General features: G+C 35.8%; 1 protein-coding gene across 2 annotated transcripts in view; it reads left to right on the top strand.

The window, feature by feature from the left end:
* The window catches only part of LOC306880498 (protein dispatched homolog 1-like), a 56,574-nt gene that overhangs the window by 34,694 nt on the left and 4,879 nt on the right, over positions 1-17,001 (top strand). For both annotated transcript variants that reach the window (XM_079434043.1, XM_079434044.1), the window contains exons 2-6: positions 1,319-1,813; positions 14,566-14,595; positions 15,481-15,604; positions 15,717-15,844; positions 16,798-16,895. In XM_079434043.1, the coding sequence (XP_079290169.1) occupies positions 1,353-1,813; positions 14,566-14,595; positions 15,481-15,604; positions 15,717-15,844; positions 16,798-16,895 (841 nt within the window). In that variant the 5' untranslated portion in view covers positions 1,319-1,352. The remainder of the gene's footprint in view (positions 1-1,318; positions 1,814-14,565; positions 14,596-15,480; positions 15,605-15,716; positions 15,845-16,797; positions 16,896-17,001) is intronic.

Raw genomic sequence — 17,001 nt, 5'->3', positions numbered from 1 at the left:
AGCTACAGGTGGAGAGGAGAGGGAGTCAACTGTATGGGGATTATTAGGAGGCCATGATTGACAAGGGCCAGTAGAGGGAATTTGGCCAGGACACCGGGGTTACACCCCTGCCCTTTCAATGAAGTGCCATGGGATTTTTAATGACCACAGAGAGTCAGGACCTCGGTTTAACGTCTCATCTGAAACACAGTGCTTTTTTTGACAGTATAGTGTCCCCGTTAGGACCCACACAGACCACAGGGTGAGCACCCCCTGCTGGCCTCACTAACATCTCTTCCAACAGCAACCTAGTTTTCACCGGAGGTCTCCCATCCAGGGACTGACCAGGCTCAACCCTGCTTAGCTTCAGTGGGCAACCGGTCTTGGGCTGCAGGGTGATATGGCTGTGGCCATATCAGAGGCTTGGTCGACCAAGATTTTATTAATCGCTTAGTTGTAGAAAAAAAAATCCACAGCAAGTGGCGATACAGTACATCGGGCAGGACATCCAAACGCTCGCCTAACATTCATCGACCTCAAATATGGCTTATCATCGGAAATATGTTCAACTTTAAATGGCTGCTCAATCTAATGTCTGTGCGGAGTGTGCAAGCTGAACAGTAGCTCACTGCAGGACAGATGGAGGCGCCGATACGCTCACTGCTCTTAAAATACTCCCTCCTTTTTGCTCATACAGATAAGAGTAATACATCTCTAAAATCTGTGAAGACTACCTGTATTTGTGTGCACTCACAATAACAACAAAACATTGCACTTTTGTAAAATAATGAAAGCAAACAGGCTTTCTGCCATCTTGGTCTCTGTGAACTTGAGCGCAAAACTCCGTGTATACTTGCCTTACAGACATGAAAACATATAGAAAGCAAAATGTCTTTCAAATAAGACAATTCAAATGGAAAACAAATATTCTCAGATTATGTAATCTGTATGAAATGTGCATACAGGCGTATCGTTTACTGCGGAGATGACGAGTCAGTGTCGCTAACTTCATTTCTTAAACCGAAATCAAAGAAAGCACTACTGTATCAATACATTATTAAAATGTTAATGCAGCCTCCGTACTGTTTTTTTCATGACACATTCATAATTGTTACTTCTGCCGGTGTACTGTGGCAAGCTTTATGCGTGCACTTGAGCGCTTATTAGGCAATGTTGGCAATTAAATCTCAGAAAAATCTTTAGTCGAGGATAGCCCTAGTTTCCCCACATAATTTTTATCTCAAGGGTTAGTTAGTTATCGGTACATTTAACTGTGATCGGAAATAGCTTGAGTTGGATCTCTGTGCATGAGTGACCATGACTGTGTGTTTATTTGCAGATTAAGGTCCTGATCAGCTGATCCAAGAAGGATCATGGCCCTGAGCGAGGGCTTCACCACCAGCAATGGCAGATCCTCAACTTCTGCAAATGCCATTGAAGAGCCGGAGGACGAGCAGAGAGTGTCGGCGTTCACGCAGCCCAACGAACAGACCCAGCCGATGCACTCTGGTCAGAACGGCGGACTCAAACCCAACGGAACTGTGTGTCTATCTTCACCAGGCTCCTCGTCCTCTTCCTTGTCACATGTCACAGACTCTCAGAGACTGGCTGTGCTTCTGCCCAACGCTCTGCCGCCGGCCTGCTGCGTTTACTGCTCTCCCCGGCAGCCCGTCTGCTGCAACGGGAACCAGCAGGATTGTGCTCTCTTCCAGAGCGCCATGTCGAACGCAGCGCTTCACATGGGCTCGTGCTGCGTTCAAGGCGTGCGCGGTTTCTGCATGCAGCATCACTGGCCTGAGCATCTCCAGAACCAGCCCAACATGGCCACACTGAGGTGAGAGTCTGTTCTCCACTGCGTGTTGTTGCATAAAAACTAGATTACAGTCAAACCAAAATGTATTCCGACACCTTCAGCATTTCTCACGTTATCAGTTTATTTGCGATAGTTTAGAAAATGTTAATAAAATATGACATGGACAAATGCATCTTGATAATGTACCGTTGATAGAAAGGTATGGAATGAATTCGGTTGAATAGCTATCAGCTGTTAAATTTAAGTACACAATTAGATACCACAATGCTTAATTTAGTTCAGTCTGTGGTGTAAAAAGATCACATCAGCAATTAAAGAAAAAACACAATCAGGTCAAAGTGTCTGAATAATTTTTGGTCCCAAATTTTTAGTAGTTTTACTGGTAGTCCACAGTATGAAGAATTTTTGGGTATAGTATGTCACATTTTACTTTAGTTTGCTATCCTCACTTGCATAAATGAACTATAGTGTCCTGCACCCACTAGTTAAAAAAAAAATCTAATTATATCTGGTGTCTGAATAATTTTTGGTTTGACTGTAAGTATTGTTTGTTGATGTTCATGCTGTCAGACAATTATTTGTTTCTACGGCAACATTCATAACGTCCCAATGTATCCACAGACAAAATGTCATTGCTACAGTTCAAGCATAGTTCATATTTATATTCCTTTGCAAAACAGTGAAGAACTAAGAAAGCACTCCAGGCAACATTTGATATTAAAAAAATTATGTAAACATTAGTGAATACTACTGTTCAAAATTTGGGGTATTAAGATTTTGTTTCCCAAAAATCTCATATGCTCATTATGGCTGTATTTATTTGATAAAAAATATGGTAAAATTGAGAAATATTATTACAATTTAAAATAGCTGTTTTCTATGTGTGTGTATATGTTAAATGAACAAAGCTGAATTTCAAAAGAACAGCATTTATTTGCAATCGAAATCTATTTAGAAAAATTAGAAATGAGTTTATTTGCAAAAACGGATAACTGTATTGTCTGTTATCATGATTTTGTGTTTTATAGTGTTAGTTAGCTGTATTTGTTTTGTTATTTTTTACCTAATCAAAATAACCCAACTGTAGTTTGAGATTAATTGGAATGCACAATGAAAAAACTGTTAAAAACAGAGTTATTGTATGTTATTATTAACTAAAACAAAAAGAAATTGCCGTGTCAGACAGCTGTATTGGTCTGGACTTTTACAGATGAGGCAGGTTACTTTAGATAAAGTCAGAGATGAAGAGGAGAACCATATGAGTTCTTCTGCTCTGTAAATCAGCATCTTTTATGCAGACAGGATCATATCGAGTATCTGTTTGATCTGTTTCTGCTGGATTAAGTTGACGGTAATTGACAGTGACGCCTCCATGATTCTCCATCAGCCTTTTGAACTCCCCTGATCTGAAATATTGTCTCTGTGAGATTTGGTGAATCTGCTGTGTTCCTCTTCGAGCAGCAGGTGGTTGTGCTGTCATCATGTTTGACTTTTCTTCACCGTCATCTGGAAGCACATGTGAAAGATTAGTGGAGGTTGGCGGCATCATTTAAACTCAGGATGGAAACGCTCTGGCTCTCTGAAACAGATTTGTAGTTATGCCATGCATTCATAAATAGGAGCAATACTAGTGACATCATACAGACCAATTAATAATCATTATTTGCAGTGGTGTGAATCTTTGGGTGGACAGTGAATCAAATCGATTTGATTCATGATTCATAGGCTTTCAGTGCAATTCAGAAAAAACTATTTTCAAATTTGGAACAGTCTGATCTGACTCACAGGGATGTTCGATTTATGATTCACATATTAAGTGCATTTTCAGGATTATGTATTGTGGCAAGAAAAAGACAAACTAATTAAGATGGTTATTACACCAAGTAAATACATTAAATATATACTTACAGTCTAATTGGAATATAAAAAAAACTGTGACATGTAGATCAAATATTTTAGAGCTGATCATGCCTAGCGAAATATTCCACATTTAATTTTTAAAGTTTTTATTTATTTATTTGTTTTTATTTACACAGGGTTTCTTTATCCGGATATAACACATTTAATATTTCACATAAGTTTTTAGGTTTTCCATTACCCTTTGTTAGTAAATTAATCCTAATATTAATTTATATAATATTTAAAAAAAATGTTATTATTATTATTATTATTGTATGTTTGTTTATTTATTTTGGCATTTTGGTTAATCATGCAATTAATTTTTACGTTTATATTTTTTTTAATGAATTTTTATACAATTTAATTTTATTTGAACTCCGTTTCTTCAAGGTCTCATATGCAAATAAAAATATTAGCAATTAATATGTATTTTAATATTTGTATATTTTAAAATATTAAACTACCAAATTTCGATTCATTCAGTTTTTAGCATTTCAAATTAATTATGGACCAAAACAAACGATTTATGATTCAAAAATCAATGTTTCAAGATGCTACATATGCACATTTGTAATCGATGCTTCGAGAAAACAAGTCAACTGTTACGCCCCTATTATTTTGAGATCTGTAAAATCATCTTTTGCTGTTAAATTGGCCGTATATGGTTGCTGATATGTTGTGACTTCCTAATAATATCTCAAGTAGTTTGCCTTTGTCTTTTTCTTAGCTAAGACGCATTAGGAGAAGCATTGACGTAATCCTGTGAATGCCCTTAAAATACAGAATCGAAATTGAATCTCATTGTGAATCGGAATGGATTAAGTCATTTTGAATTTAAAAATAGTTCCTGAATCGAATTCAAACCCAGTGAATCGATTCGCTGTCCACATAAAGATTCAGGAATGAAGCGGCTGAGACAGATGGTGGCTGATCTTCCAACTGAGGAATGATGAATAGCTTTTGTTGACTGAAAAAGAGGGAGCTGACATGTAGCCATCTGGGGTCATGTCACATGTTTAACCCTTCCCGACACGCTTCATTTACCTGACCAGAACTGGTCTTCTGTATTTCCCATCCTGTTCTAACCAGGTGCAACGCGCAGAGCGATTTTGGATGTGCAAACGTTTTTGCCATTTTAATTTCTGCACCTCTCAGCTGTTAATTAAACAAATGCATTCTGATTTTGAAGTGATTCACTTTCACTTGGGACAGAAACGATGCTTAATGGTGGAAACTTGTCTTGTCGTGCCTGCGTAAGTCAACAGATGCTTCAGTCAGCTAGTTCAGTTCCTTTTCAGGAAGATGTTTGATCAACGTCAAACAGAAACTTTGATAAATTTGTCCCGGTGTTTAAAGAATCACACGAAGCTTCCAGTTCTTTGTTGTAGGACAAGCCTGGAAGATATTCCCGAAACGTACAGCGCTGTGTGTGTGTGACAGCTGCAAGCCCCGACCAGCCAACAAGCCTTAAAATGATCTTTGTGTTCTCAATTTCAGGGTGTCATTTTGAGAAGCCTTTACGCGTGATCAGAAACAACAACTGTGTAGCTCGTGTCTCTCAACTTACATTCAATGATTAGAGTAAAAATGGAGATGTCAGACGGAGAGAATTCAAGCAGATGCTCAACAATAATTTCACTAAACAAAAATAAGTGTATTTGATATCATATTGCTAAATAAATACTAGCCAGCAATATGTATAGAATAGAAATATACATTTGTAGTCCTATTTGTATTTCTATTTTTTTTATAACCGTTTATTTAGCTAAATAAATATTTAGCTATTTTTAAGCCACATTTTTGTAGTGCTTAGAATTTCTATGAACATTAAATGAGAGTGCAAATATTTACATTTTAAAATATATCATTATTTATAATATGATATATAACAAATAATCTAATACTTTTTTTTTGTCATTTATTCAATATTTTTATATATAGGTTTACTACTACTTTTATTGCTTGGCATTTTTTTAAACTTGGAAATACTATGAATATTTTTGAGTGTTAGAACAAAAGAATCATCAGCTTGTGCTTCATGTGTCTTTTTGCTGTCAAATCTTTACAAGCCTAGATGTAACAAATGCGTGTATTGCGATTTCAAGCTTCTTTAATGATAGAAACGATTTCACTTTGGAGAGAAGCCGGATATAATAGAAACAGGACTTAACAACTGAACTTATCTGCTTATCAAATTTGAGGTTATTGTCGAACCAAACACCCAAGTTTCTGACATAAGTGGTACTGTATGGTGACAGAGTTTCAGTTCCTCCAGGCAATCCAAAATGGGCTTAATGGCATGTTTATTGCCACGCTTTAAAGGGATATCAATTTGGGTGTCATCTGCATATAGATGGAAGGAGACCCTATGCTTGTTAAGAATAAGCCCTAAAGGAAGCATATAAAGTGAGAACAATACTGGACCAAGAATCGATCCTTGAGGTACACCAGATCTTAAATGCATCTCAGAGGAGAAATGATGCCCAATGTTGACGACATATCTCCTATTGGTAAGATATGACCAAAACCACTGTAATACTGTGCCCCGTAAACCAACACATGCCTCAAGACGAGATATAAGAATATCATGGTTGACCAGATCAAAGGCAGAGCTAAGGTCTAACAAAACCAGAGCTGTAAACTGGCCAGAATCCGTAGTCAACATGATGTCATTTAGAACTCTTAAGAGGGCAGACTCAATGCTGTGGCAGGATTTAAAACCAGACTGAAATTTTTCATAAATAGAATTGTGAGACAAATACGATTGAGGTTGATTTGAGACAATTTTCTGAAATAATTTTGATAAAAAAAAGGCAAATTTGAAAGCGTGCAACTCCAGCACGCTTTCCTCTTTTTCTCCGACGCTTATTTTTCCACAGCAAGTCTGTAACATGCCGGTACTGATGTGAAGGGAAGTAGGAATGGGTAGGCGGCGGAGAGGGATGAAACACACAGGTGTCAGTCCTGGCTGTTTCAAAAGCCACTCGAATGTCCATAAGTGATTGGCGATCAGTGATAAAAAATAGACATAAATGAAAACATAAATAGCAAACAAAACAAATGAAAACAAAGCAGCAGAGACGGGGAGAACAGCAGACGGCGTGCCAAACACAGAGGCGCCATCTTGGAAAAACTCATGAATATATTATTGCAAGTATTAGTTGTTTTTTTTGGTCCAGCCCTAAGCTACACATTTTCATTTGGTGTTTTTGGAAGTTGTCTTTCGCTTAAATGCGTAATAAATGCTGTCATTTGTTTTCTGAATGTGTCACAGCCCTGGAAAGATTGATACACAAACACTAGGAGCGTTTAATCCCTGACCGTGTTTTGCTTTAGCTCCGAACAGAGACACGTAGTCGAGCGGAACCGCTTGCTTTCCAAACCCCCTCGGTGCTCGTGATCTACCATACCGCCAGTCCACTTACTTCAACACTACTTTTGGCAGCTCTATTGCTTTTTAACACTGGCCAAAGGATGTTTTTTTTAACTAAATGGTGCCATAAGCTATTTTATTCAGTGCGTGCCTAAGTCAAGGTTTTGGGTCTGCTTTTGGACGCAGTCTTGAGCTATTAAGACTAGTTTGAAGAGGTCCTGTCAGGTTCTGTACAATGTTATAGGGATCGTTCACCCAAAAATGAAATTTTCTGTTAGTTTATTCACAGTCAGGCCATCCAAGGTGTAGGTGAGTTTTTTTTTTTTTTTTCTTTTCTTTTTTTTCTTCAGTAGAGCAGTAAAGAAGATCAGAAACCGTGATCCTCTGTGATTTGATAAAATGCAAGTCAATGGCTACCGTCACTTTGAGATTCAAAAAAGCACATACAGGCAAGACTAAATTAATACCTGTGGCATCTGAGGATATATTGAGATCTTATGAAGTGAAACGATCCGTCTGTGAAAGAAACTGAACATTATTTACAACATCATTACCTGTAATCTAGAGCTTGAGGCAAACGGTCCGGAGCAGTGTCCGGTTCACAAATGAATCATTATTTTGAACCGATTCTTTTTGGTGAACTATATGAAGTTCACAAAACTGACTGAAACAGTTTGTGGCGAATGAAGGGCAAAATAAAAGTTTTTATGGTTTCTCATTGTTTATGTAAAAAAAAATTGAGTTGATGAAGGCTAGTTTATTCACTTTATATGCTTTAGACATCATTATTGCGTGCTTTAATCATATAATTACGAATAGTGACATAATTGCATGATTATGTAAATAAACTAGTTAATTGAACCAATTTGTCGAAACGAACTGTCTGAAAGAACCAGTTCTTCATTACAGTTAATAAATGTTGTAAATAATGTTCAGTTTCTTGCACAGGCGGATCGTTTCGCTTCATAAGACCTCAATATATCATCAGGAGCCATTCATTTTGTTTTGCCTGATATGCTTTCATTTATTCTCAAAAACTGGTAGCCATTGACATGCATGTTATGAGTCTCCAGAGACCATAGTTTCAGCTAAAAATCTTCTTTACTGTTCTACTCAAGAAAAAGTTGCCTATATTTTGTATGGCCTGAGGCTAAGTAAATTAACAGCACATTTGAACTTTTGGGATGTTGTTTTGCATGTAATGCGAGGTCAGAATAACATGAATAAGAGGTTTGCATGTTGACGCATCCCGAGTCTCTTCCTGTATACCCTGGTCCACGGTGCGTGAGGAACCCGTGGAGCCAGTGAAGATGCCCAGTGAAGATCAAAGCACACCTGATCCCATAAACCATGATCAAAGACGGCGAGCAAGCAGGACCCAGTCATAACCTCAAATTAGTCCGATGTCTAGCTCGCTTATTCTCGTTTACTAAACAGATTGAAGCCTGTAGAAGGGTGAGGGAACAGCTGGAATGTATTAAGTCGATCTGGGACCGTCTTGTTTTTGATGCAAGCACTACAGGTGCACTTATTATGATCCCCATCAAAGAGACGGTCCTTGCAGCAATTGCACTTGAAGGTTTTTTTGTCCGCTTCTAATAAATTGTGGCTTTATTCAAAAATGCTTCATCAGGGACCATCACAGTACAGTTGGACCAGGGTCTTCACATCCGTGTCTAATATTTGAATGTACATGTATGTGACATTTACAGAATCATTAGTGGAAAAGAAAGCATTTGTTATTGGTCGACTTGTCATATCACACCTCTGTATGTTTGCAGTATGTCTGTACTTTCTTCTGCACTGGAAGCTCCTCTTTAAAACAGTGTTTGGGGGTTTTTCAGTTCTGAGCAGATGATTTTGTGTAGAGCTGAAGCATGAGCTGCCTGCGTGTAAATAAATTCACTCTGTGACACACAGAGCATCTTTTTCTCTAATTAAATCGCAGCCTTTGCCAGTTGATAATTGTACTAAATCATATCATGATTTCAGTTTTATGTTGATTAAACATGCAGCTCTTAGCTCCAGTGAAGATTTTCCATAGAACTCTTGTCTATCTGTCTTGGCATCGCTCAAAGTCTCAGCTCTTACCTGTCTCTGCTCATTTCCTGCCTTCTCCTTTCATTTCCTCTCTTCCTGGTTCTGTTTTCCAGTCTCATTCACACTCAAAACCTTCTTTCTACCTCCACCTCTTGAATCACACACCCTCCTCTGAAGGTAGAGCTTGTGACATTGTTGTTTTTTCAGCATTGTGTTGCTGAGACTCATGGGAAATACTGTCTAGGGTCATGAACTTCTCGTTTAAAACAGAACCTCAGTTTAGTGAGAGAATCAATCCCAAGCTTTGAATTCTCACTCAAGCTTTGGTAAAAGAGATGTTTCACAGGATTGTAGAGAGCTGCATCTGAATGTTGCACACAAACAAAGAGCTGTGCCTGCGGTGTGCTGCTCGCTAAATGAGTTTGGCCCATGTCTAGACATGCTTGATATCAAAGCCGAGCCTCTGTTGCTATTCACACACTCTTGAGTTGAATGAAATGATTCTTGAGACTTCAGATTTCTGCAGGTAATTTGACTCGTGCATGGTTTCGTTTCAGTATTGGAGCTGATCATGTGATCCTCTTTTAGTCGAAACAGATTTATTACTGAGCAAAATGTTTTTACTTGCTCTGTGTATTATCCATTTCTGGCTAAATTGTTTACACTACAGGCAAAAATGTTTTTTTCTTGAGATTATGGGCTATTAGGCATTTCTTAAAGTGGTTTTCAGAGTAGTGGAATGAACATCCAAAATACACTAAAATCTAGAGATGCAAATAGATAAAAAAAGATCTAATAATGTATTTTTAAAGGCTGTTTTCTCAAAAAGAAAAAGAAAATCCACAATTTTTCCCTTCTTTTCTCTGAAGGTTTTGTTCATATACTTGGCAGATGTTTTTAAAATATTATATGTTAAAAACATGATTGATTTTTTTTCTGGCAGTATTGTCTGATTTATAGAGTGATAAAAAGAGAAATCCAAAATTTAATTTGTAAAAACATTTAAAATGTCAGCAAAATCAAAACATTGTAAACCTGGCTTCATTCTATTCTGGAAAGTTATGCAAATTAGTGCATATTAATTAGATAATGCTCTATTTTCATATTTAAATATAAGATTTTAAACTTGTAATACAAAACAAAAATCCAATTTTTTATGTAATCAGTTACTGGATAAGTAGGGTGAAATATTACGTTTTTTACCCTGTTCATTTACCCTTATTTTTTAGAATGAATCTTTTTAGTGAATCAAAGCATACAGTGACTTGTGAAATCTTGAACAAATGTGTCCTTTCTTTTTAGTGAACCAAAAACATGTTATGTTGAATTTAAGTAGCGGTATTGTATTGTGAGACTTTAATCAGTGTAGTTAAAGACAATGAATTTTGTTAGTGGTATAGTGTTTTTTGTATTATTGACTTCATAAACTCTAAATTAATGTGCAAATCAAGGATGTTTTGGTCATTTTCAAGGCCTTCATCGGACATCCCTTGTCCCAAGACTTTTAGTTGGCTGAAACGTCATTGTTTTAAAGAAATAATGTTAAGTTTATGTTTGTAGAGTCAGTGTTACCCTTTTTTTCTAGAGTTTAAAAATGTAAATTTAGACGCTCAACCAGCTGTAGAGAAGGTTTGACTTTTTTCCAGTTTCTCTTTATTGAATACGTAAAGCAACATTTTTATTGCATTGATTTTAAACGAAAACCCATGTATAATTTTAATTGGTTCATAGAGTACATTCCCTAGGAATCTAACCTAACATTTCTTTTTTCCAACTTTTTCCAATTTTCTTCCTCAAAAGCCATTAATAGGAATCAAAAGTGCAATCTCATGTTTATGTATTCATATTTATATATTCATGTTTGAATATACAAGAACTATATTGATCTCCGGCAATGAGAATTGTGAGTGTAATTGTGTATCAGAAAGTTTGAGCAATAGTAATAGTGATTCTTGCCTTAACAAGCTTCACCAAATATCCTTTTGCATTAGCACTTTGCACTTGATTTTGGTGCTTCATTTGGTCATTTATGCCACAGCACGTGTGTTTTGGCCACTTTAAGTTAAATTTGAGTGTTGAGAAATCAGGTGAAAGGCCTCCGACCTCTCGCTGGAATCATTGTGTATCACATTATTCAAAGCGTGTTGCGTTCTGCATTCCGTAGTTTGTAGTTTAAGCTGTCGAATTCTTGCAGTAGGAGCCAACAGATAATGAAGATGTTTCTTGGACAGCTTGTAACTGTTGGCCACAGTGTTGAAATCCAGCCTCCCTGTCTGGAGTCCATATATCTACGTATGTCAAAGCAAAGAATGCGGAGATATCAGGAATCGACCTCTAGACCTCGCAGCACTCGCGGATTCAGCATTCTCCGTTTCTGAGCAGATGCACGTGTGCACGTCATTCACATTTGTGCATTTGGGTTTGTTCTCTGCTGTTGCTATGATTATTACAGTAATGCCAAATGAAAACATTTTACGTTTCAGCCTGAAGATTCTACATCATTCTAATTTGTTAAAAGATTTATATACTTAATGAGGAACGTTCTGTTTTTGAAAAAAAAAAAAAAAAAAAAAAAATCAGGCTGCATTTTTTATCAGTAAAAACAGGAAAATTGTGAAATATTTTTATCATTCAAGCTATTTTATGTGTGTATATATATATATATATATATATATATATATATATGTATATGTATATGTATATGTAATTTATTTTTCAGCTGAATTTTCAGCATCATTACTCTTCAGGGTCACATGATCCTTCAGAAATCAGTCTAATATGCTGCTATATTAGATTAATTAGTGCTATATTTGCTGCTCAAGAAACATTTCTGATTATTAGCAATGTTGAAAACATTGTGCTGCTTCATATTTTTGTGGAAATTGATGCATTTTATTTTTCAGGATTCTTTGATTAATTGAAAGTTCAAAAGAGCAGCATTTAATTGCAATAGAAATCTTTTGTAACATTATAAATGGCACTTTTGATCAATTGCATTTAATCTTTGATTATATTCAGTACATATCTAAATATTTCACAGTATTTTTTGTTGTCTTGGATTTCTCTGAAACAGCTGAGAAAGTCAGGCAGTTGATTATCACATAGTTTATCAGTTGTGAATGTATTAGATTGATGTTTATTGTTTTCTATTTTAAGCCTCTTTTTTTCCTGCTCCCCTCTTTGACCTCTGCCCTTCAACTACCGTTTCACCCCGTGACCACACTGTTGCTTGACCTCACTTCCTTGTATTGTCTTTATTAATTAACCTCTTCATCCATAAACATTTGATAGTTCTTACAACAATAACATTTCTCTACAAAATGAGCCATGCAGAATATGGCATTGACATGACTGTGGTGTTTTAGAATTGTTATTTTGGATGCACTATCCTAAAAACATGACTTGAGAAGATTGAAGCATACCAAAAACAATTTAACAGTAAAGGAACTGAACGGAACTAAATATGCTCTTAGAATTCTCAAGAAAAAAGTCAGAATATTGAAATATAAACTTAAAATTATTATTTTTATTTCTCTCTCAATTCTGATGCATTTACTGAGTTTATATCTCACAATTGTTTATATAAAGTAAAAAAATGAAAATGCAACTTCTAATCAAACTATTTTTTTTTCTCACAATTGTGAGTTTATATATCACAGTATAGTAAGTTTGTCTTGCAATTCTGACTTTGTTTCCTGAGAATTTTGATTTACATCTCAGTTCTGTTTATATAACATAAAAAGGTAATTGTGAGTTTATATATCACAATTGTTCACAGAATTGCGAGTGTGTGTATCTCAGTTCTGAGTTGACATCTCAATTCCATTTGATATTAAATAAAAAATGTAATTGCTACTTTTTATCTCAATATTCAAATATTCTCAGGAAAAAAGTCAGAACTGCGAGTTTATTTATCATGATTTCAGTTAGCTTTTTAACTCACAACAATTTACTTTTTTTCTTGAATTCTGAGTTTACATCTCACAGTTCCGTTTATATGAAATAAAAAAGGTCATTGCAATTTCTAATCTCACGAGAAATAAGCTCAGTTCTGAGTAAAAAAAAAAAAAAGGCTAAATTGTGAGGAAAAAGTGGCAATTACCTTTATTATTTCTTAATTCCATAGTGGAAACCAGCCTCCATAGTTTTTGCAGTGATGCAAGAGAACAATTTCTCTTACTGTGAAGAACATTTTAATAATCTAAAGATATTTTTTCCACTATAAATAATATTTTGTGGAATGTAAAGATTCCATGGATGTTAAAGGTTCTTCATAGAGCCATCAATGCCAATAAGAAACCTTGATTTTTAAGAGTGTACACTAAAATACTGAACTAATTTCTTTCTTTTCAGGCTAACCAGAGAACAAAAGTTGCACACATCCAAATATGAAGAAATAATCTCCAAATCACACAGGGGGAAACTCCCAAACTGTTGCACTCCAGTGGAATAATCCATTGTGATATCTCATAAATGTTATTAAATTTTGGACCTTCTCTCATTCACGCCCCTGAATTCCACAGTCTGTGGCCCAAACATGGAGTGTTTGCTGATAGCACACTTTATAAATCATTGCATTGGTTTCCCCCCCGTCCTCGCACAGGAAGCGGAGGAAATCTGCTCCTCGTTATTTACTTTTGGTTTGGTTATTTGATTATCGGCTGTCTGCATGTACTTTTCTCTGATTGCACGGAGAAGGAGGTGCACCTCTGTTTTTAAAGCCTAATGGGACTCACCTTGAGCCAAATATGCAGATGCTTAAAGCCTGTGTGCTTGCAACATCTGCTTGTTGTATTAACGTGTCCGTTGAACTTTCAAAGGGATTTATAGCCTCTCTAGAAGTCGCCCTGTGGTAAAAAAATTCTTGCCAGTGGCTTTTGTTCATCTGTGCCTCTCAGTGCCATAGCAACCACTAATTATAGCATTCCATGGATTCCCTTTTAAGACGGCGAGGAAGAAAATTACAGCCACCTCTTGGCCCTGTGACCCTTCTGCTCTCATCCTCGAAGGGAGCAATATTGGTTGTCGTTGTGGTTCTTCAAGGATTGGTGGTGGCGCCATTATTGCTGTTGCTTATATTTAGAGTATTTAGCATCTTGCACCATTTGTGCTTTTCTCTCAATGCACCTGCATGCACAGGCCATAAATGCGTCTTTATATTACACAAATGCATGAAGGCGGCTGATTGTGAACAGCTGTGCATTGTGTGCATGGTGATGCCATTTTGAGCCTCTAATATGAACATCCATGATGGTTTTGATTTGGAAAAGCCGCAAGAAGAAACGTGGAGACAGCTGCGATTTCCCCACAGGAATGTGTGTTTGAACGGAGAGATCTAGACCACATACGGCGTGTGGTTAAAAATACACTTTCATGAAAAAACATGTCTCTCCACACAGGTAGTTTTAATCCACTGTATGGCACTTAAATCTAATCCTGATTTGTTACCTCTACCTTTCAGCCCTCCAAGGCCTTTCCGGTTTCCCAAAAGGTAAGTTTACTTTTTTTTTTTTTTTTTTTTTAAATGTATTACATTTATTTAATTATTTTTATAATAATGTAATAATAAAATAAAAATGTCGATTTGATTGTTTGATTTTTATTGTTTTTCATGAAACTTGAAATCTCTCTCTCTCTCAAGACTAAAAATTAAGACTAAAATATTTTTCAAAAATGTTCATTTGACAGTGTAAGTATCATACAATAAAAATATTCAATTTTTTATTCTATAAAAATGTTTACAATATCAGTTTAAATTATTTTTTTTAATTATATTGCAATATATTATTTTACAATTTTAATTCATGGAAAAATGATTAACTGATAAAATAAAAATGTTTTAAAAATGTTAATTTTAAATGACATTGAGCATTATATACAATAAAAATATTAAATTATTTTTAAATGTTTTTATTTGCATTTTTACTTTTGTATGTAATTATATTACGTTTTAAAATTATTGCAATATTATAGTATATTGCATTAAAATTAAGACTAAAATATTTTTTAAATGTTCATTTTAAATGACATTAAGCATTATATACAATAAAAAAAAAATATTAAATTCTATTTTTATTTTTTACATTTTTACTTTTGTATGTTATTATATATTTTTGAATTATATCGCAATATTACAGTATATTACATTACAATGGAAAATGTTTAACTAATGTTTTTTTTTAAAAATTAGAATGTTAGTAAATTTTAAATTAAGATTTTTTTAAATAAATTAAAATATGTAAAAATAAAAATGTATAAATATAATGTATGTGCAATGTTGTCTTCATGATTTGCGCTTGTACAATAAAGAGGCTGGACAGTATGTAGTATACAGTGATATATATGCATATGATGTATGAATCTCCCTCAATTGCAGTTATGCGGAGCTCATTGCTGATTGGCCGGTGGTGGTGTTGGGGGTGTGTACCGTTCTCATCGTGGTTTGTGCGCTGGTCGGTATCCTTGTGCCCGACCTGCCTGACTTCTCAAATCCACTGCAGGTGCGCACAAGGAGCTTTTTTGGTCGTCTTTATAGAATATTGACATTTTCAGACTTTCATGTTGATTTTGTGTGCAGTTTGAGTGAAGATTTGTTGTCATTTCTCTTATTAGGGATTTGAACCGAGAGGCACTGCAATAGGCCAGCGCCTTGTAACATGGAACAACATGGTGAAAAACACAGGCTACAAGGCAACGCTGGCCAACTACCCCTTCAAATACGCAGATGAGCAGGCCAAAAGGTAACAGAGTCCACTTCTTATCTGATAACCATATTTTCCTGTTCGTTTTCATCCAGAACAACAGTAGATGAGTGACGTGAGCCAAGCGAAGATTAGGAGTCAGGCCAGGATTGGTCCAAATTGGTGCATTTGTGGGATTTTGGTTTTGCAATAGGGAACATGACCTATTTGTATTTTATTTGCAAATATGCATCTTTAAATGCACATTGCTAAATGGACAGCTCATGAGAAACCAGACTGATTTAGGTTGCATTTTTTGCTTTGACGTGCATTATAAAGTCAATATATTGTCTTGACATTTTGTTATTGAATGCAATGACAATCAGATTCTTTTTGGGGCCACCTTATATGCATTTTTTGCTCCTGAACAGCAGTGCTTGGTAATGCAATCTGTGTTGGCTGTATCATGACTCATCTGATCGGGATCATTGTGAACTGGATTGCGGATCATGACAGAAGCAGTCTGAGAGAGAATGAGGCACGGCTCCGTCTCAGCATGTGCATAGGCATCTTCCCTCTGATTAAAGAGACTTCCGGTCTGTGGAACAGGATGTGCTGTCAGCAGCAGTCCTGCCCTCTGTCAGTAATAATGATAACGGTCATTTCAATCGCAGATCTCTAATGGCAACAATGTGAGGAGGCTGAAATTGTATGCTGCAGTGTGCTCTGGAATTAATAATTAGTGAGGTTTTTTGTTTCATTAAAGCTGTCTAAATCCAACAAGAATCAGACTGCAAGTCGTGAACCACTAGATTGTGGTTTTGGGTGACAGGGATTTGAGGCTTTATCTTGATAACTTTCAACATAAAGATCAATTGTATATAGACCACAGTCAGAGCAGATAGCATATTTTATTTTAAACTTTTTTTTTTGTTTAATGCTTTTGCTTTTCATGCAGAGCGGTTAAATGCAATGATTTAATTTATAAAAACTTTCCTTATCCTGCGTTTCAGTCACCAAGATGACAGGTGGTCCAAGGATCGTAATGATAGAAAGAAAAGACAAGCGGAGTGGGATTTTAGTAAAGACAGTTTCTTCTGTGATGTACCAGGTGAGTTCTGTATTCTGAAAATTTTTAATAGAACTGTTTTTCTATTTTATTTTATTATGTAATTTATTCCTGTGATGGCAAAGCTAAATTTGGTGTGTCCTTGTAT

Source organism: Barbus barbus, assembly GCF_936440315.1.
Source record: "Barbus barbus genome assembly, chromosome: 14".
Taxonomy (NCBI): Eukaryota; Metazoa; Chordata; class Actinopteri; order Cypriniformes; family Cyprinidae; genus Barbus; species Barbus barbus.
The sequence above is the reverse complement of the archived record's forward strand: the minus strand, read 5'-3'. Positions and strand labels throughout refer to the sequence as shown.